General features: G+C 42.2%; 1 protein-coding gene across 1 annotated transcript in view; it reads left to right on the forward strand.

Annotated features, from left to right (window-relative positions):
- The window catches only part of TMEM255B (transmembrane protein 255B), a 68,340-nt gene that overhangs the window by 29,033 nt on the left and 17,310 nt on the right, over positions 1-21,997 (forward strand). Inside the window, exon 4 of the mRNA XM_036406530.2 lies at positions 328-417. Within this exon, the coding sequence (XP_036262423.1) occupies positions 328-417 (90 nt within the window). The remainder of the gene's footprint in view (positions 1-327; positions 418-21,997) is intronic.

Consider the following 21,997-nt stretch of genomic DNA (forward strand, 5'->3'; position numbering starts at 1 on the left):
ACTTTTTACCATGTCCCTGTGGAAGCACTGCTGTTTTATTAAGTAAGTTGATTTGAAAGAAACCACCATTGAATTTAACTCTTGAAGCTGACCTAATTTTCTTGTGAAAGATTAAAACTTTTCTAGTAGGCTTGATGGTCTGTCAACTCATCAAGCATCAAGAATTTCTGCCTTTTTACCAGTGTATGACTGTCATCCTGACACACTGATCTAAAGTGAATTACAGCAGTAAGAACCATCGTTTCAGAATACTAGAAAAACGGATGTAATTGTTTTACTCAAGGAATTATACTGAAAAGGTTGCTCAATCTGTTTTTCTCTTCTCAGCTGGTGGCCTCCATTGTGTTTATCAGCTTTGGTGTTGTAGCAGCCTTCTGTTGTGCAATAGTTGACGGGGTGTTCGCAGCACGACACATAGTAAGTGCAGTGATTTTGTCATCTTTCAATTTTGATTATTTATGTCATTTCTAGCAGGAAAATATTTTCTTTTGGTTTATGTTTAGCAGTATATTGGGGTTTTGATAGATCTTGGTGGAGATTCCAAATAGAAAGGTGATATAAAATGATGTCATGAAAGGCATGCTAAGAGGTGTATCTGCTTAGAAAAGGAAGACATTTCAACCACTACCAGAATTTGTTTCCTATTGTACAAAGGCTTTTTGGGCACAGTACGGATTTGGAATGCAACCAATGATGAGCACCCTCACCTGATGGGATTTGAATATGCTAGTTTATATGTTAGAAATGTGTTGTTTGCTGTTCTATCTTTTGTGATAGAATACCTAAAAAATCAGTCTAAACCCTAGATTTAATTGAGCTTTGATTTCCAAAATCATCAGGAAATAAGTAGTCATATGTGTTAACAGACATTAGAGGTCAGATGTAGTATGCTAAATAATACAGCATGATAGTATACAAGCCTCTCTCTGCTATGAAATACCACGAGCTTGCTCATCTTCCTGCTTATGTTCATTGAGGGGCAGCATAACTCCACTGGCATCAGTGAGACCCTATTGAATTTCTGTTAGCAAATACCTCAGAATAATTAGGCTTTAGATCACCTGGAGCAAAAAGTTATAAACTGATTTATATTTTAGTGTTACTGAAGAGTGCTTTAAACCAAATGTGTGTTTCAGAGCTTCATATGCATTGCACAAGACAAAAAACATCTATTGGTGTAAACAGCTGAGGTGTGCAATGTGAGCATGGGTAAATGCTCTGGATTGTAGTCATGTTTTGTGGTATACAGACCCTGCATGATGCCAAAGTGGCTTGCTTTTTCTTGGATTTACCCTGTAACTTGTCTGAATGACACCTGGTTTAACTGTTCTGATTAGCAAAGGCCCAGGGAGCCTTTCCATGGGAGCTGCTTAAAAGCAGAGGGGAGCAAATTCCTATTTAGATTCCCTGCTCCAGAACATTCAGTGGTTGTGCCCTGGAAAACCACTGACACTTGTTGAAATTTTGGACCTGTCCTGGAGAGGCTGAGGCAACTGGGGTTGTTTAGTCTGGAGAAGCAGAGGTTATTTATCTGAAAGGAAGTTACAGTGAGGTGAAGGTCAGTCTTTTATGCTATGACCCACTTGCAAGTTTGAGAAGAACTGGCCTTAACTTGAGCCAGGAGAGGTTCAGACTGGATACTGAGAGAGTAGTTAAGCATTGGAGAAAGTTGCCCAGGAAGATGGCAGAGTCACCATTTCTGGCAGTCCATGAAGGCATCTGGATATGTCACTTAGGGATATGGTGTAAAGGTGGTTTAGGGTTGACGGTTGGACTGTATGATCCTGAAGGTCTCTTCCAACCTTGATGATTCTGTGATTCTGTAATTTCCCAGGAACCTGACTTATTTCCGTCCCGCTTTAATGTGATCATTAGGAAATGTTCAGATGGCACTTGTGCAGTCTTACACGATGTAACTGCAGTGCAGCTGTGCAGACACAGCACCCCACTGCTAAGGGTAGACACAGCTTCTCTGAGGTGACATCCTGTGGCAGGGGACAGTGTGTGCTCAGTCTCAAGCACAGACACAGGCATTTCTCCTCACACCTTTCTAGGTGTTTTCAGTAGGAGAACACCGAGGCACAAAGTCATTGCACCCACCCAAGAAAAAAGCATCTCACAATCTGGAGTGCAGTTGTGTATCTGGTTAAGTCAGTGACTGGATATGACTGCATCTCCTGTGCAGAGCTGGAGGCTAGAAGGGGCTGGTCACCATCCATCCATTCCCAGGACTGCTGGAGTTGTACAAGCCAGTAACATGATCCTGCTTCTGTCACATCATGACAGGCTTCATGGAAATCCATGACCAGTTGTTTACATTTGGGCTTAGTTCTGTTTGTCATATCTGTATCTTGCTGTCTCCTTCACCTATGACAGAGCAAAGAAATACTAATTAGCACCACTTGTTGGAAAACTAATTTGCATTTCAGCATGATCACACTCACTTCAACTCATTCTCCTCTAATAAGGAACTTGATAGGATCAGGTGAAGTAAAGGTGTACATCACCAAGTTTTTCTGACTAATGCACCTGGGAAGGTCTGTAGGGATGATAGTGTAAGTGTGCTCCCAGTTTAATTTACAGGAATGGTGTGGCCTTATCAGAAGAGCATGTGCCATGCAGACTACGGTGTCACTGCCACAGAGTTACATCCTCTTTGCATCACAACTCATTTCCTTCAGGAAGAGCAGCAACACCACATCATTCAGCCTGCTCCCTACAGGCAGTACCAGCCTTTTTCAGACCTGGCTTGTGCTGTTGCCATTTTGTCCGCTGCCTTTGGGGCACAACTGCTGAAGAGTTGGAGTAAACTGGCCTCCAGTCAGGGAAAGGACAAATTCAATGTCAGAGCAGGTGCCTATCCTAAAGCCATCAACTTTTTGTGAGAAATGGTAGCTGAAGCCAAGCAGTCTTCAGACTGACTACAAATACAGCATCTTTCACATCAATTTGGAATAAGAAATGTGTCCCCTTTTTTTGTTTTATTTTTAGCTTCATTTGAGCTGGAAAGGATGTGAAGAGGACAAATCACATAATTGCAGATTTTTCTTAGTATGTGCCTGCAATAGAATGATGACTATTATTGTTGCACATTTTCTCCTGCTTTTATAAAACTATGAATAGAATAATAAAATAGTTTTCTCTGTTTTATCTCCTTCCCAAGAAGGCATGAAATTGACAAAAACTCTTCCAGGAAATGGATGTATTTCAGAAAAGAGATGCTTAAATTATTTAAGACTTACTTTGCTTTACAGAAAGCTCTGGATCACACCATTTATAAAATTAAAAACACTGAAGGAAATGTAGCTTGATTTAAAATAGCAGTAGCTTATTTAAGAAATAATGCAGATATAATTCACCTTAAAAAGAAAAAAACAACCAAACCAGAATCAAGAAAAATAAATCAAAGTTGAAATTAAAGTGCAGTGATGTTATTTCAGAGAAATGTGGTGATTAAAGGCATTTATGTGCATTTGTGTTTGCTTGAGACATTTTGTTATTTAGCAGATGAGAATAGTCCAGTTTTTCTGTTGGAGATCATTCAACAATGTCCTCCCACCACACAGGGAGATGCCCTGTCCCACCACAGGTACACGTTCTCTGCAGTAGCTATGACCTCCTCTTCATGACTGCGAGCCTTGACCATTGCCACATGATCTTTAGCTTTGCAGTTGTGCTCCAGGTAGAAGCTAAAATAGCCAACAGCAAGAAATCCAGGTATGAAGTGAAGAAATTGCCTTTTCCAACCGAGTTTATTCTGTGATTCTGTGAAGGAAAAGCTGGGTGCTCTGGAAGGCAGAGTTGCTTGTCCATTGTGACATCTAAAATGCACACCAAACCAATCAGCGTTAAGTTGTTCCTCTCCTCTTCTGCAAAGCCTCTTCTGTGTAACAGTGATTTAATTTCATTTTCAGCTGACCTAGTTTCTTCCTCTTGATAGTGATGGCTGAAGGAATTAATTAAAAACGACTATGTCATCAGGTGCTAAGCCCTGAAATGAACTTGAGAATGAACTTAGCTGAACTAGAGGATACTGAAACATTCCTTGATTCAGATCTTCACCCATATGGTGTAAGTGCAGCTTGTGGACTGCTAAAGTATATCAGCTAGGTAATTACCTACTGGTTTGGGAGTTTAGAAATTAAACTTGAAATATTTGCCTTCTCTTTATATACATTAACTCTAAATAGTATTTGATAAGATGGGCATTATGTAAACTCACTTTCTCTGAGGCACAGAGACAAGGTGATGGGAACATGGGGTCTTTGATCTGGGGAATGCTCATGCAGATTGAGCTCTGGTTGGTAGAACTCCAAAGCTGCTGTATTAAGCAATGTAAAGTTGACAGCCCCAACCTAGTGAACAAATAGCTACATTATAAACATGTTCTATGTGATGAAGATCTGCAGATTTCTGTGTTAAGAGTGGTACCTCGGCAGAGACCTCGGTTCAGCAGTGGCTGAGGGCTCCCAGCAGTGGCTGAGGGCTCCCAGCAGCGACTGAGGGCTCCCAGCAGTGATCTATGGGCTCCCAGAAGTGGCTGAGGGCTCCCAGCAGTGATCTATGGGCTCCCAGCAGTGGCTGAGGGCTCCCAGCAGTGATCTATGGGCTCCCAGCAGTGTCTGAGGGCTCCCAGCAGTGATCTATGGGCTCCCAGCAGTGTCTGAGGGCTCCCAGCAGTGACCGAGGGCTCCCAGCAGTGACTGAGGGTTCCCAGCAGTGATCTATGGGCTCCCAGCAGTGACCGAGGGCTCCCAGCAGTGACTGAGGGCTCCCAGCAGTGACTGTGGGCTCTCAGCAGTGGCTGAGGGCTCCCAGCAGTGATCTATGGGCTCCCAGCAGTGGCTGAGGGCTCCCAGCAGTGATCTATGGGTTCCCAGCAGTGATCTATGGGCTCCCAGCAGTGGCTGAGGGCTCCCAGCAGTGATCTATGGGTTCCCAGCAGTGACTGAGGGCTCCCAGCAGTGATCTATGGGCTCCCAGCAGTGATCTATGGGTTCCCAGCAGTGGCTGAGGGCTCCCAGCAGTGGCTGAGGGCTCCCAGCAGTGACTGAGGGTTCCCAGCAGTGATCTATGGGCTCCCAGCAGTGACTGAGGGCTCCCAGCAGTGATCTATGGGCTCCCAGCAGTGATCTATGGGTTCCCAGCAGTGGCTGAGGGTTCCCAGCAGTGATCTATGGGTTCCCAGCAGTGGCTGAGGGCTCCCAGCAGTGACTGTGGGCTCCCAGCAGTGGCTGAGGGTTCCCAGCAGTGATCTATGGGTTCCCAGCAGTGGCTGAGGGCTCCCAGCAGTGGCTGAGGGCTCCCAGCAGTGACTGAGGGCTCCCAGCAGTGATCTATGGGCTCCCAGCAGTGACTGAGGGCTCCCAGCAGTGACTGTGGGCTCTCAGCAGTGGCTGAGGGCTCCCAGCAGTGATCTATGGGCTCCCAGCAGTGGCTGAGGGCTCCCAGCAGTGATCTATGGGTTCCCAGCAGTGATCTATGGGCTCCCAGCAGTGGCTGAGGGCTCCCAGCAGTGATCTATGGGTTCCCAGCAGTGACTGAGGGCTCCCAGCAGTGATCTATGGGCTCCCAGCAGTGATCTATGGGTTCCCAGCAGTGGCTGAGGGCTCCCAGCAGTGGCTGAGGGCTCCCAGCAGTGACTGAGGGTTCCCAGCAGTGATCTATGGGCTCCCAGCAGTGACTGAGGGCTCCCAGCAGTGATCTATGGGCTCCCAGCAGTGATCTATGGGTTCCCAGCAGTGGCTGAGGGTTCCCAGCAGTGATCTATGGGTTCCCAGCAGTGGCTGAGGGCTCCCAGCAGTGACTGTGGGCTCCCAGCAGTGGCTGAGGGTTCCCAGCAGTGATCTATGGGTTCCCAGCAGTGGCTGAGGGCTCCCAGCAGTGACTGTGGGCTCCCAGCAGTGGCTGAGGGTTCCCAGCAGTGATCTATGGGCTCCCAGCAGTGACTGAGGGCTCCCAGCAGTGACTGAGGGCTCCCAGCAGTGGCTGAGGGCTCCCAGCAGTGACTGAGGGCTCCCAGCAGTGACTGAGGGCTCCCAGCAGTGACTGAGGGCTCCCAGCAGTGATCTATGGGCTCCCAGCAGTGACTGAGGGCTCCCAGCAGTGACTGAGGGCTCCCAGCAGTGACTGAGGGCTCCCAGCTGCTCCCCGAGGCCTGGGCCAGAAGATGCCGGCGCTGCTGTGTGTGCCCTCAGGAGCCGGCAGCCACATGCGGTGTTTCCATGTGCAGTGGCCAAGGATGTCAATCCCCTTCCCATCTCTGGAGCTTCTCATGCAGGTTCCAGACGCTCCGGCAAGGACAGCAGCAGGGGTGGCCCAGCTGGGTGGCTGCAAGGACTTGCAGCTTTGCTGGCCACCGCTGCATTTTACTACAAGGTGGCTTCATATGCCCATGGCCCATAGCACAGGCCACAGTCTTGCACACTGCAGGCCAGATCCTCTAAAACGCCATTTGAAAATGTTCTGAGCAAGCCTGTTGGCCTTCCCATTGAAGAAAAAAGCAAATAGTTTTATTCCATGTCTAACACAACTCAAAGAATAATTTCTCACTGGAATTAAATTAGGTAGATTCTCTGGAGAACAACACTACATGCATTTTGTGTTCTCCATGTTGCCACATGAGACAAAATTGCACCTAATTACTTTTAATTCCATTTCCATCCTGTATGACTCATTAATGCAATAGCATGGCATAGCATATACCATAAAAAGCATCAAAAGCAGCACGTCCAGCAGGTCAGGGGAGGTGATCTGCCCCTCTGCTCTGCTCTGCTCAGGTGAGACCCCACCTGAAGTGCTGCATCCAGCTGTGGAGTCCTCATCAGCAGAGAAAAACATGGATCCCTTGGAGCAAGTCCAGAGAAGGGCCACAAAGATGACCAGAGAGATGGGGCACCATTCCTATGAAGACAGGCTGAGATAGCTGGGGTTGTTTAGCCTGGAGAGGAGAAGACTCCATGGAAACCAGACTGGGGCCATCCAATACCTAAAGGGGCCTATAAGAAAGATAGGGACAAAACTTTTAGCAAGGCCTGTTGTGATAGGACAAGGTTTTAAAGTAAAAAGAGTTTTACTTTAGGTTAGATAAAAGGAAGAAGTTTTTTACAATGAGGGTGGTAAAACACTGAAACAGACTGCACAGAAAGGTGGTAGGTGCCCCATCCCTGGAAACACTCAAGGTCAGGTTGGACAGGACTCTGAGCAGCCTGGTCTGGCTGAAGATGTTCATTGCTATTAGATGAGCTTTAAAGGTCTCTTCCTACCCAAACTATTCTGTGATTCTCTGAAAGGCTTTGCAATTGTATTTTTCTTTTAGCAGAGTGAGTACTAAACATTTTTAACTGAAAACTAGCACTAGTTCAGTAGTGATTTTTATGTTGATGGTCCACTGAGCATTCATTGTGAACTTCCTAAATACAGAGTGCTTAAATTTGCAACCAATACATGTTGATACCAATTGTCAACAATCCCACAGTATTAATTCTAGTATTAGACCTTGCATCTGACACTGAAGCACAGATTGCATTCTTAGAGCAACAGCCATTTACAGGGTGGGATTAATTCTTTTTTTATGAGCTTAGGTCAAGGGTTGGAGCAAAGGAGGATTCTTGCAACCAGCTTAAGCCCATCTGCCAAGAGTTCTCTTTTGTGCTGAAAGACAACCCCATTCACACATCCAAATGCAGTTGACTATACTTTAAATCAAAGGGCAAATATTTTGAAAAAGAATTTTCCTGGAGGGCCTGAAGAGCTTGGAGCCTGTTGTACTATCATTTTCCCTGTGAAGCACATTATAGCTTGGGAGTGTCCAGTCCTGTGAAAGGTAAATTAGTCAGAGGTACATAAGCAAAAGCCTGAAAACAGAAGTCAGAAGGACATCTAGTAGAAGAGAAGGTACTGACATCACAGAAGAGTTTCAGACCACCCCCACAAACTATTTTGAAGCCAGATCTGAACTAAACATATAATGTTAAGCTGTGTTGGTGTGAGCGAAGTGGTGGGACTGTGTGAAGTTTGGTCTCTGGCTTTTATTTGGCAGCATAGGAATAGCCTGTAGGACCACTGCTAGATTACTGATTCCAGCTCTGGTATTTCTTGGTGCTTTGCCAAAGACCTGATTGACTTGGAAAGAGTTTGGAGAAGAAAAATCTTAAATCTGAAGTGGTAGCTTTTAGAAAAAGTATTCAGATGATTGATTTGTTTTATTTGACATAGAAAAGGTTGACAGGTAAATTGATCATGGCCTTTCTAAGGTATCTGTGTAGTCAAAGGTTATCTGATAGCAGAGGGCTATTAGTCTCTCACACAAAACAAAAGAAATGCAGTGAGTTGAAGTCAATGCTAAAGAGATTCAAACAATGGAGCAGACATGGTTTTGACAATAATGAATTATGGAAGCAGCTTTGTCAAGTTTATGGATAATTCTCCATCACTGAAATACCTGAATTCCAAGCTTCTTTTTGTGTAATCTTATGAAGCATATCTAGAGGTTATGAACTTGAAGCATATGTCTTGGGATGAAATTATTTAGGCTTTGTAATTCAGCAGGTCATTCTAGAGCAGGGTCTTCAAGGAAGGCTCCTCTGAACTATTTTTACAGTCAGGTAAAAACTCTATTACCTCTTGTAAAACCTGTCTGTGTGGTGCCAGGATCTGTCCTCTGCTGGAAAATGTTTAGGATTTGATAGACTAAAACCACTTGAAAACCATTTATCAATATTTCTAATCTAGGTTTGCTGGTCTTCAAATCAACAGAGAAAATGCAGTCTTTAACATTAACATAACTTAAAAACTATCTCTACTAAAATCACTATTCCTCACGTACTGGATAACATACAAGACAACCCAATGATGAATTAATTATATATATATATATATATATATATATATATATATATATATATATATATATTTATATAAGTAGGTATATATTGAAAATATTGGATGCATCCAGGGATTTGTCAGCAAAATTGCCATCTTGCTAGTGTTTTCTGGTCTAGAACACAGATACAGGGGTTTTGTACCCACAAATCTGCAATCTGATATTCCTCTGTTTCCTGACAGGGAAGTATTATGCATGCAGCCTGAATATACTGACATTACAGAGGAGCTGGTAGTATGCATTATGGTTGCCAGATATTTTGCAGTAAGAAAAATAATGACAACCTTTTTTATTTTTGGAGAACCTCTTATGATTCCCCCTTGAGTTTGCAGAGCCTCTCACACTGGCAAGGACAAAGCTCCCAGTTTATACAGTGCTTTTTTTTTTTTTTTTTTTTTTTTAATCCCTGAAATTCCTTTCAGGTTTAGCCGAATTGCAAATTCTTTAAAATCCTTTTTTTCCTTTCCTGCTGTGACTTGTTCTCCTGAGGGAAAAGGGCTGGTATTGTGCCAACCAAACAGAAATGTCTCAGCCATTAGGCAGCACACACACTGTGTTTGGATACCAAAGAGGAATTCACTTGTTGATAAGAAGGGAAAAGAGGGGTTTGAGTTCCTTTCCCATCTGCCCCACTGTAGAACAAATGCCTTCACTGCTGACAAAACCAAGGATTGGTCCAGGATTCTGAAACCCCCTGATATAAACACGGATCCACTGGCTTCCCTCTTTGAGATGTAACAGCCCAAACTGAGATTTCTCATTAATGTCATTGCTTTAGTCATTCAAACTGCAGCAAGGCAGCTTTGGGGGAAGAGTTCTGTGAAGATGCAGTAAGACCATCTTTCTACAATTACATGCCATATGGAGGGAGGAAGACTGTTTTTGTATTTTAAAATGGGAGTTTGTACTTTGGGAAAATGTTAATGCATTTGAATATTTGAAAGCAATGGTTAAATGCCACTGCCATTTAATTGCATGATCCTGTTGCACAGAGACCACAATGTCAGTGTACAACTGGGCAGAATTTTTAGTGCATTGGGGTTGTAGCAAATCTAGCATTTCCAATCTCTTTGACTCTGAAAATGTAATTATTTTCTTTTAGCTTTGCTTCTAGTGTACTTACATAGGCATGAATTCCATTGAGTATATTGTAAATCAGCTCTAGAAATAAGGAAATAGGATAGGGAAATTCTACACATTTTACTGATATTAATAATCATATTATTAATGCTAGAAATAATATGAGAAAGTGAGAATGATTTCATCCAAATTTAAAATTGCACTGGTATTTTAGTTCTCACAAATTATAGCCTTCTGCATTTGTACATAGATATTGGCTTCTGCATCTGTGTGGCTTCTATACATCCAAAAGTTAGGTGAGTGGCAGAGACAGCAGAACTTGTTCAGCAATGCAGAATAGCAGCTTGGGTCAGGGGAGATGAATTGTCTACTTCCATCTTTGCTTTGTTACTTTGCAAAGCACAGGCCATGATGGAACTTATGCAAAGTGTACAAAGCAAGTTAATTACACTTTAATCCTCAGAAAGTTGGGTGACTGGGGCAAAGGGCTTGCAGTCTGTTCTGAAAAGCATAATCTGCCTCGCTCTGATGGGCTGCCAGCAGAAGAAGATAATTTCCTTTATCGTTTCCTATTCTCAGAAATGGTTCTAGACTAACAACAGATGTTTCTTTTCTATGAAAAAAATCAAAGCTTCTACACAGACATTTAGAGGGAGCAAAAACAACCACCTGCAGACTTCAATTGAAGCAAAAATAGTTAATAGTTTTTTCATAATTTCTCAAAGGAAAAACACTGTTTTCAGTTGCCCAGTGCATAAACTAGTGGAGTTAAAAAAAAAAAAAAGAAAAAAGTAAAGGCACTGTTTGTTCACATGGATCTGAAGTCCTTAAATTCTACTAGAGTAAAAATTAAGGGCGTAATTAAGAGTGTTTCAGTATGCTGAAACATATAAGCTGCAATAAGCCCTAGCAAAAAGTTTTATTTGCTTCACCTTTAAGAAGAAGCCATGATTAGTATGAATAATCATATCATAGAGCAGGAATTTCTCTCTCTGTGGGTGGATGATTATTCAATTGCATATAATGTCCATGGAAACTGTGTTCCCAGGTACTCAACAAAGTTTTGATTTATGATTATTTATGGCTCTGTTAAGAGCTTATTAAAATGGGTTGCATCACTGCTGCTAGTATATGGAACTTCACACTTGTAATATATTTATTTAGTCTTTTATGATGAATTCCAAGAAGGTAACATACTTAAGAAATTTTTTTACCTAATCTGCCTAAAGTTTTCTTGTACGGCTCAGTGCAGTTCTCTCCACATTCGCAGCCATCAGCATATCAGTGACTTCTCCTCTGGAACACTGAGTGCCATGTATTTCAACATTTCTAAGATCTTCTGAGATGCATGTGAGCTTCAAAATGACAAGCCAGTGGAGATGGGGAAAAGCTAATTGCACCTGAGCAGTCTGGGCATTCATGAACCATTTCACTAATTGTTTAGACTATTTTACTTTTAAAACTCATGTCTTTTCATTCCTCTTGAGGTTTCTCTCATGGACTTTTTCCTCTCTTACATTTTGGGTCCCAGTCCTGCAGTTCCTCCCATTTGGATGAGGCCTGTCAGCCTGGCAATGGTCCCAGTCCTGCAGTTCCTCCCATTTGGATGAGGCCTGTCAGCCTGGCTGACGTGTCAGGTGGTGTCTCCCTGTTACAGGAATGATAGGGAGCTTTCATGGCAAATTGCTGGGCATAAACAGCTACTTTCTGGCTCTTTTCTGCCCAATACCTAACATAAAAATGTCATCCATACAGTTGTTGTTACATTAATTAAATTATAATAGGGATATGTTGTGCCATGCCCTGAAAATTAAAACCAACACAAAACCAATGTTTATTAAGCCTCCAGCATTTTATTTGTAGATGTAGATAATCAATATATTTATATATTACTCAATTAGCTGTATTTAGTGCAACCTCTTTTCCTTCCCTTTGCTATAAAACAAATCCAAAAGAGCATTATAAATTAAACCCCTGCACATTTCAGTCAGCAGGATATTCAGTATTTTAGATGCCTAAAGGCTAATGTCTTCCAAAATGACACTTCTTGCAGTAGTATACTTAGAGATTTATATGAGATTAGTGCAGTTGGTTAAAGCATGTTGCTCATAATGCCAAGGTTGCAGGTTTGATCCCTGTGTGGGATCATTCCATTCACTTAAGAGTTGGACTTGATGATCCTTGTGGGTCCCTTCCAACTCAGAATATTGTGGTTCAGTGATTTCTTACATAATCTGATAGCATTAAGGCTATAGGAAGGAGCAGTTTTTCATGTATTTGAGTCACATTACCAGAAACAGAATAAACAGTTCTTGCATTCTTGTGGAAACGTTAATTACTCACACGGCACAACATCATTACAATCAAGACAGAGCAATCAGTTCATATAACAAACCCTATAATCAAAGTAATGTAATCAATGGAAGTAATCAACTATAATAAGCAATTAAATACCTAACTGCAATAAGCAATAACTAAAATTACAGCCTTGAATAGTATCAGCTAATTGCATCATTAGAAACTTGTGTAAAAGCCAGTGGTAAGTCTAAGTTTTTAACTACACAGCATAGGTCTTGCAGGTGTTATGGGAAGGTCGATAGCTTCATCCTGAGACACACTGGCTAGGAAGACTTGACTAAAGAAAAGCAGAGGCAGGCTTGGATTTGCTGTATTAACGCAGGAGTAGGCTTCCTCACTGGAGCCTTGGGTGGCCCTTATCCGCAGAGCAGCCAGAGCAGCAGCCCCCAAGCAGACAGACACCGTGTCACTCAGCACCTCTGCACACACCTATTTCCTTCCTGCCATCCCCTAAGCCTGCTCAGCCAAAGGCACTGCAGGCACTGAACCTCCTTGGGAATGTGCAGGGGAGTCAGCTCCCATTTCTTTTGCCTCTTCCTCTGCACTCCATCTGCCAGTGAAGGCTGACAGGCCTTTCCTCCCACCTCCATGGAGAGTGTGGCCAAAAGTCATTGAGAGAAAATCACCTGTTTGAAGAGATCTTAACCTCTCCTAATAGATCTGTATCCATCTGAGAACAGACCTGTCAGTCCACATCAGGAAGTATCCTGTCTGTGCCCATTGTCCAACAATGGGGCAGCTCCAGCATCTGGAGCCTTTTCATTTGACTGTAGCAGTACTACAAGAACACAAACCTCACCAAAACAAAGAAGAGTAAGACTAAGGCTACCACTGCAAAGTATGAATAAAAAAATAACTCGGTGAGGAAATATGAAGTGAGACAGAAGCATATTTGTGTGGTTTTCAGCCATGACAGTTTACACGTATTCTGAATATTTACTGGTTTGAAAGACCTGAAATGAATATGTGCTACTACCAAATATTAAGAGAAGAGGATTCGGTAGGATCCAGTCTTTCAGATTAAATAGAAATTCTAAAAAGAACCCCTGGAAATGTGAAGTAAATCTGGTTTGTAACAGTAAAGTTTTAAGCCCCACCAGCTGCTTTTCCTATTTTCAGCACTGAAGTAGGGTTGTTTCAGCATAGCACACAAAATAGGCAGGGTCTCTAGGCTGGAGTGCAGCATTTCTGGAAGAAGATTAGCTCTTAAATTCATGCAAGGCAGATGTAGAAGTGCAAAAGGGTAAACGCTCTCTGCAGTCTGTGGTGGAATTGCTCTCATGGCGTGACCTCGCCCAAAGAATGTAACCAGATACCCTGACGGCTGCCTCTGAACTGCTTAAACAACACTGGGGATGTATTATTAGCACCAGGGGATCCCTAAAGTGCTGTAGCTACAGTAGCAGTATGGCATGGACAGAAGCATGTCTCTGTCTCACTCTGCCTCGCTTTGAAGCGTTTGATCAACTGAACATTTGGGAGCCCTTGACTCCTAAGGCATGGGCAATATGTGTAGAAACTGAATTAACACACATTAGCTATGTCTGCAGCTTAGGTGAAAAGAACACTTGAAAACCTAATTCTAGGGCTTAAAGTTTCTTAATATACTTTCCTAATTATTGTATACATTTTGAAAAAAAATAGCAAAAAAATTGAAAACATTCTACTCCTGCCAGTCGGGTCCATTGCAGCCCTTGGCAGTAGCATGACCTTAGAGCTGGGCTGCTGCACTCACACAGGGCTGTGGGAGTTCAGAAATGGCTCACTTTTTTTTTTAGCATTCTTTCTTCCAAATCCCACCCAGCATGCACTGTGCACACCCTGACAGCCTAAGACTTCCCATGTCAATAGTCAACGTGATGGTATCGAGAGAGCAAAACATCAGAAAAAGTAGGGACCAATCACTGGTATCACAGAGGAAGAAAACAGCTGAAATGAAGAAATGGAAAGGCCCACTTGATTAAGTGAAACTGAACTGACACATTTGTGTTCAAAAGCTGATTATGACCTTGGTGGCTATGTTAATAATTCCAGAAAAAAACTGTCTTAGTGCATGGTCAAAAGGTGAAATAGGAAGGGATTATGGTAGAATGGTAGAACTATTTAGGTTGGAAAAGACCTTTAAGATGATCAAATTCAATGTAAACTTAACACTGCCAAATCCAGTAGTACATTTTATTTTCTGATCATAACTGTACTTTCCCTGCTTCCTTAATTAAAAAAAAAAATTGTTTGTTTTTTTTTACAATTTCTGTCTTTCGATCATCTCTCCATAATGCCCATGACTTTATTTTCTAGCACCTGGACTTCCTTTCAGGGTCACAGTGCTTTTTAAGCCTGAGGTTTTATAGCAACCACAGCATTCCAGATAGCTGCCAGCCAAATGCTTACAGCCAATTTATTATGTGGGTTGAATTTCCTTGTGAATAAGAGAGGTGGAGATGCAATGGCAGCCTCTTTAGAATCCCTGGCACTGACTGAAAGAGGACATCCTGGCAGAGGGCAGGAGCTGATGCCTGGCACTCCCATAACAGCTGCCCCAGCTATTGAAGGGGGGGAAGAGAAACCCACTGAGCCCCATGGTGGTGCTGGGCAGCCCAGGACACTGGTCTGTCCAAGGAGTCAACATTTACTGTGGGAGCACATGATCTGTCCTGCCCAGAGGCTCCTGGTACACACTGAACAGTGACCCCTCTCTTCCTCTCTGTCCAGCTGCTGTCTGAAATAGAAAGATTTGAAAATAATGGTATTAGTTACAGAAATAAATTTTAATGAGGCATGTGAGGAATACTATGTTTAATAACTGTACGTAAACAAATAGTTTACAAAACAAACTGTATGACATTATATGTATACAAAAATTTTATATCTCATGAATTATGAATAAGGCGTTCTGTTGGACTACCAGGTAGTTAAAGATTGTTTAACAACACAAGAGAAGATACAGGTCTTCAGGAAACTAGCAGTTTTAAAATTGTTATTTTAATTAGTTAGTTTTCTGGCAGTTGATGGGAGTTCAATAACTAGAAATACGGACTTGGAGATTTCAGGGGGTATTGTTTCTTCTTTTTCCATATAACGGTGAAATACTGCAAGATAAATTGTTTTCTGAAATGAAAGCCATTTCTGCTTCAGAAATTACAAACTGAAAACTGAATTGTAGGTTTATCTGCCAGTGAATAAAAGCCCAAAACACTTTTCAAAAAAATCCACCCTTGTTTCTGATTCTAGAGGGGAATGGTCATGTGCTCTATGTGGGAGTCACAAGGCTGGGGAGCAAACTGAGTTTTAAAATGTTTTGTTCTTCAAAGCTGATGCCCCCTCACTGCAGTGTTGATGATACTGGCCTTAGATCAGAAGTTCCTAACACCAAACTGGCCAGAACAAATATGGAAACTATTAATAAATTTTTTTTAAATTGACATATTTCATTTGTTTGTGATTGAAAGCAATTTTTGTATTAATCACTCCTGTGAATCCCTAGGATTTTCTAGCAGTCTTCCTCAGGAAAAACCCTTCTCATTGGGAATGCTGTTGAAAAAGATGGAGAAATAGCCCTTGGTCAGAGGGAGACAGGAATTACAAAAGACCTGTAGCATTTCCTCTCATTGTTTGTACAGGGTAGGATCCAACCAACTTTAGCTTGGGCCCCTAGACAGTGATCCAGTCTGCCTGCTTTCCCAGGCTCCTAATATGCTGGCCCCTTCTCTTAGGAGCTTCTTTATTTTTGGTGTGAAAGCTCTCAGGTTTGTATGCTCCCATGTGCCATGTGCTGTCAGCCAGTGTGGGGCAGACACAGATACCTGTGCTCCATCTAGCCCCCCAGAGAAGCATCAAAGCTAATTACTAATAACTTCTATTTGTTCATATTTGCATGCCTGTTTTGAGAAAGTTAGCAGAGAGTGTGATCCTGAAGGGAATGATAATCTCCAGAACACCCAGCTGTTGGCACAAGGCTGAGCTGGCACTGAAGGGTGATGTTTCAGTTTGTTTTTAGGATTAAGCTTGAAAAATCTTGGCAGCTATCCCTCTCCTATTCATTGCTAGCTTTGCTGTAGATGAAAACAACTGAAAACAGAGAATTAAAACTTGACACTAATGAGACACTGAAAACGTTATTCTGGTTTTGGACTCCTCAATTTTATCTATATTCATCTCTTTCATGTGACCAGGATGGTTCCTTGCTCCCCAGGCCAACTGGCATGGTGAAACCCACGTCCTCACTCTCAAAGTCTCTTGGAATGTAAATGGCAATGTCCAAATTACTTACTGGGAATGGTTCTTGGCCCATACTAATTTACAAACCATGCCCAGAAAATATTTTTGAAGAGTGATAGTTTGCCCAGGCCAAAGCCGTCACCAGCACAGCTCTAACAATTTAGTAGGCTTGATGCTTGAGTTTCAGCCCTGGGAACATTCCCTGGCACTGATCAATCTACAGCTCTCTTGATACAGCTAGGGAAGCTAAGACTAAATAAATACTGTAATTGGAAAAAATTAGCCCTCATTGCATAATTACTTCAATAAATTATTAGCCATGTTTTGTAAAGTATGGAATACATTTCAGTCAATATGGTTTAAGCTATATGTCCATTTTCTGAAAGTGAGCTTACACATAAGGGAGATGGAATTTTCCCTATGTTATCCAAAATATATCTGTTCTCCAAGGAAACAAAAACTGGCTTAGAAAAAGCTTCTTTCCATACCTCAGCCTAGAGCCCTTCAACCTCCCCACGGGCATTTTATCAAATCCAGCAAAGATACTGTTAAAAGAATACTCTTCTTACACAAAAAATGTACTGCAATGCTCCCACCATCAATGTGGGGTTTCTATTGTATGCTCTTAAAATAAAGCAATCAGCCAAACCAAAACCTCTATATTTGGACCATATCTTCTCTTCCTTGGCATAAAGCCTTCCCTCTTGTCTGTCTGTCACTCTCAGGTTTTAATACACATACTAGAAAACTATTGAAATAAAAAATTCAAGAAGAGGGAAAGCTACAGTTTGCTTTGTAGGGTTCAAGGCTGAGCAGTTCTGATTTGTCTGAAATTAAAGGGAAGTACTGGGTATCCTGGGTTTTGGGGGGGTTTTCTGACACATCTGAAAATTTTCTAAACTTAGCTTGATGGCATTCTGACTGTACCTGCTTGGTATACACAAGCACATCCAAATGTAGTTAGCTAAGAAATCATCTTTTCCAGTGCTCAGAAGGATTGAATAAAACCTGTCCATTTTTCTTTTGCACCAATAAATAAACAAACCCAAGAATACAAGAACATTTTTATAGAGAATTTTTCCTTCTTTACCAGCCTACATATTTTCTCCTCTGTGCATCAGCAGAGCTTTAACCAACAGAACTTTCCCACCTGCCCATTTCCATTTATAGGGATTTACTCAAAGAAGCAGAGAAAGGGAATACATTATGTGTTATATATTAATATTATACATTAATGGGAGATATTGCATAGCTCTGTCTCAGTAATTGTGGTTGAGGAAGTTCTTGGTATCAGATGATACTAAATTAGTTAAAAAGAATATTGTTCTTATATACTTAGAGTTACTCTTAATAGATGAAATACACACAAATATAGTATTTAAAAGTAGCTCTATCTCAACCACTATATATCCTATTCTACTGCTCTAAGCAGTAGAATCAGGAAGAATCAAGGACTGGTAGATATATACTATATTCATACACAATCTGTTGTGAGCAATGTGAAATATTTTAAGACCAGTCTGTCAGGAATAGTTTTATAGCTTTACAGTATGTCTCATTTACCTTTGGTAAGAGACACTCCTATAAAGTCCAGCGGGTGCTTATGTGGTGTGACATACTGTTGGATAACTTTTAAGCACTTTTTAATATCTATGTGGTGCATTATTCATAAACACCTTAGTAGACAGACAGACCACAGCAGCTCTGTAAGATGAAAATGGAAGCTTTTACCAATGCAACATTTTGGCATTCCCAGTGTACTTTTACTTAAAAGCTGTGTGCTTTAGGTGTTAAATTCTGTAGGTGTCTGGACAAGGCCAATGTTATCTAATCTTTGTTATTTTTGTACTCTTGAGCATCACTCATTTATTTCATTGCACATAGAGATGCATTTAGAGAATGGACTGAATGCTGAAGACTGGCTGTACTAGTGCAGCAGGCTTGCTGTTCAAAATTAGGTGCATGAAGGAAGGTACACGATTGCCATGATTGTGCATGCAAACATAATAAATGTATTCACTGTGGTCATTTCCAAGTCACAGCTCTGACCTTTTTGCTGCACATCAGTATCAAGCCATAATAGCTGGTATGGATTAATCAATCGCCTCTTTCCTCAGAGAACAGTGCTGCTTCCAGTCACAAGCACACTTGGATGAAAAGTGTGCTTGTCTTCTCCATTGAAGACCAAACCAATAAAAGGACCAATTTCTTTTTTAAGAGGAAGTGTAAGAGGTAAAAAAACTGTGTAAGCCAAGAGATCAGGGCCAAAAGTGAGGATCTTCCTGTACTTGATGGAGGCAGATTAGACAGCTCTCTCAGTGCCTTTAAGAGCAGATAGAGGTTTCTGAGGGGAGTATCTTAGCATTCAGGGTCAGACTCAGCCTCATAATGTGATGTGGTGGAGTCACTCATCAGCAACCTGTAGTAAGATGTAAACGCCCCAAAGGTAAGGCCAGGGAGCATCTGTTTCCAGGTGCTAAACTCATAATCTATGATACTTGAGAGAACTTGTTAGTCTGCTCATAGCTTGACATAGACTGACCCTCTTCACAAAATCAGAGTTGCTGAGACTGGGCAGAACCTCTGGAGATTCCTAGTCCAACCACCTGTGCTTAGAGCAGTGTCAGCTAGCACAGGTGGCTCAGAACTGTGTCCAGTTTGAGTATCTCCAAGGATGGAGACTCACAACCACTCTGGGAAACCTGTTACAGTGTTTAATCACCCATAGAATAAAAAAGGTTTCTTCTTATGTTTAAATGGAATTTCCCATATTTCAGTTTGTGCCCACTGCATCTTGTCATTTTTCTGGACATTACTGAGAGAAATGTGGCTCCTTCTTCTTCGCTTCCCCATCAAGTATAGATCCATATTGATAAGGTGCACGGGAACCTTCTCTTGTCTAGGCTGAACAGTCCCAGCTCTGCTTTGCTTGTGACAGATATTCCAGTCTGTTAATTCACAAACCATGTCTGTGGTGTCTCTCATACTGGGGAGCCCAGCACTTTACCCAGTATTTCAGATGTGTCTCACCAGTGTTAAGAAGAAGGATCACCTCCCTGGGCCTGCTGGTGGTGCTCTTTGTAACGCAGTCATGAATACTACTGGCTTTTCTTGCCACAAGGACAAATTGCTGGCTCATGTTCAACTTGTTACCCACCAGGACCCTCTGTAAAGCTGCTCTCCAGACAGTCAGGCCCCACTCTTTTCTGGTGCATGGGGTTATTCCTCCCCAGGTGCCGGATTTGACATTTTCCTGTACTGAACTTGTTGAGGTTCCTGTGGGCCATTTCTCCAGCCCAGGTCTCTCTGAATAATGACGCTTGTCCTGTGGTGTTTCAGCCACTCATCCCAGTTTTGTATCATCTGACAGCTGGCAGAGGCTGGACTCCACCCATCACCCAGTTCAGTAACTGAGATGCTACACAATATTATCCTAGCATTAATCCCTGGAGTAGACAACTATTAAGTCACCTCCAGCTGGACTTCATGTCACTGCTCCCAGCACTACGACCTCAGCAGTTCTGCCAGCTTTCAGTCCACCTCACTCTCCAGTTATTTAGCCCTTATTTCATCAGCTTGTCTGTGAGAATGAGAGACTGACGGAGAGATTAGTGAAGATAAAGATCCAGAAGCAGGTGAGCAAGAAGCTCCACTCATCCACCAAGCTAGTCACACCCTTGTAGAAGGTCAATAGGTGGTTCAGACATGACTCTCACTTTGTAAATCCATGCTGACTACTCCAAATTGCCTTCATGTCCTTGAGATGTTTGGAAATTGTTTCCATGATTATTTGCTCCATCCCTTCCGATCATTGTCTAGCTCCCTTGATTGTCTTTCTTGTAATGCTTGAAGACAGGATGTATCTCCAGTCTGCTTAGATGTTTTCTAAACTGATCCCCCTTTTGCAAGGGCAATTCTTTCTTGTACCAGATTTTCCCACTGGTCTCCACTGTAGACCAAGGCAAAGAAGGCACTGAATACTTTGATCTTTACCATGTCTTTGTACTATGTTGCCTGCCTTATTCAGTAATGTGCACACATTTTCCTGATTTCTCTTTTGCTGCTAATACACCCAATAGAAGACCTTCTTCCTGCCCTTTGCAACCCTTCCTGGACTGAATTCCAAGAGAGCTTTGGCTTTCCTAACCCCATCTGTGCAGGCTCATATAACTTTTCTCTTTTCTTCCCTGGTGATTTCCCCTTTCTTGAGCTTCTCGTAGACTTCCTTTTTATGCCCAAGTTACATCTGAAACTCCTTGTTTATCCACACAGACCTCATGCTGCTTTTGCTTGATTTCCTGCTAGATGGGATAAACTGTTTCTCAATTTGGAGGAGATGAACCTTGAATATCGACCCACTTTCTGGGGGCTCGTTGCTTTCCAGGACTGAATCCCATAGGAGTCTTCCAAACATATCACTGAATAAGCTGATTCTCCTTTCTTCAAGTCCAGAGTTGGAATCCTGCTCCATCCTCTTCAGATTCTGAACTCCAGCATAACATTAGGGGCAAGGCTGCCCTTGACCTTTACATCCCTGAGCAATCTTTCCTTGTTTGTAACTATGAAGTCCAGCTGAGCTCGTCTCCTCATCAGCTCCTTGTTCTGGCAAAGAAACTGCAATCGTCTTAGACCTCCCAACCAGATCTGTCCCTGGAAGTCATGGCTAAAGGCTAATGCTTTCCCAGGACTGTGGAAGAATGTTAACCTAGTTCAAGACATGGCATGCTGTTCATGTGGTATTTGCTTTTCCTCTAGAGAAGAAGAGTTACTGAGCTTTTTTTCCTTACACTTGTGTAGTATAAATAAATATTTTTGGATGCAGGAAGCTAACCTTTCTCTAACCCTTGAGAGTTGGTGTCCAAACTTGCTTAAGTTTGCTGGAGTAATCAGAAAGGCAAACAAGCTGATGGAGAAGCTTTATTCATTGACCTCTCTGCATTCCTGCCTAGTGTTGCATTTTAACTAATTCTGTATTTTGGATCAGCAGATTTATACAGTTCACACTTCATTATCCAACAAACAGAGAATACTTTGCTTGTGAGCTGAAGTAGTGCAGGTCTTTATGCAAAATCTGGGTTATTCCTGGATGGATTTTAAAGCTTTAAAATGCAATGTAAGTTAATCAGTGAAGATTTATGTTAAAAACTTGAATAATCCTTTGCGTGTAAGTTGGCACGGAAAGAGGGGATGGCAGATTGTGGGTTTGCATCTTCTGTCTCGGATCTGGTCTGACTGACTTACTGAGGAACAATGAGCGCTTGAGTGCTTCCACAGCATCACAGAATCACACAGAATCACTAGGTTGGAAGAAACCTTCAAGATCATTGAGTCCAACCCATGACCTAACACCTCAACTAAACCATGGCACTGAGTGCCATGTCCAGTCTTCTTTTAAACACATCCAGGGATCATGATTCCACTGCCTCGGGCACACAATTCCAGTACTTTATCACTCTT

The sequence above is a fragment of the Molothrus ater genome, chromosome 2 (assembly GCF_012460135.2).
Source record: "Molothrus ater isolate BHLD 08-10-18 breed brown headed cowbird chromosome 2, BPBGC_Mater_1.1, whole genome shotgun sequence".
NCBI lineage: Eukaryota > Metazoa > Chordata > Aves > Passeriformes > Icteridae > Molothrus > Molothrus ater.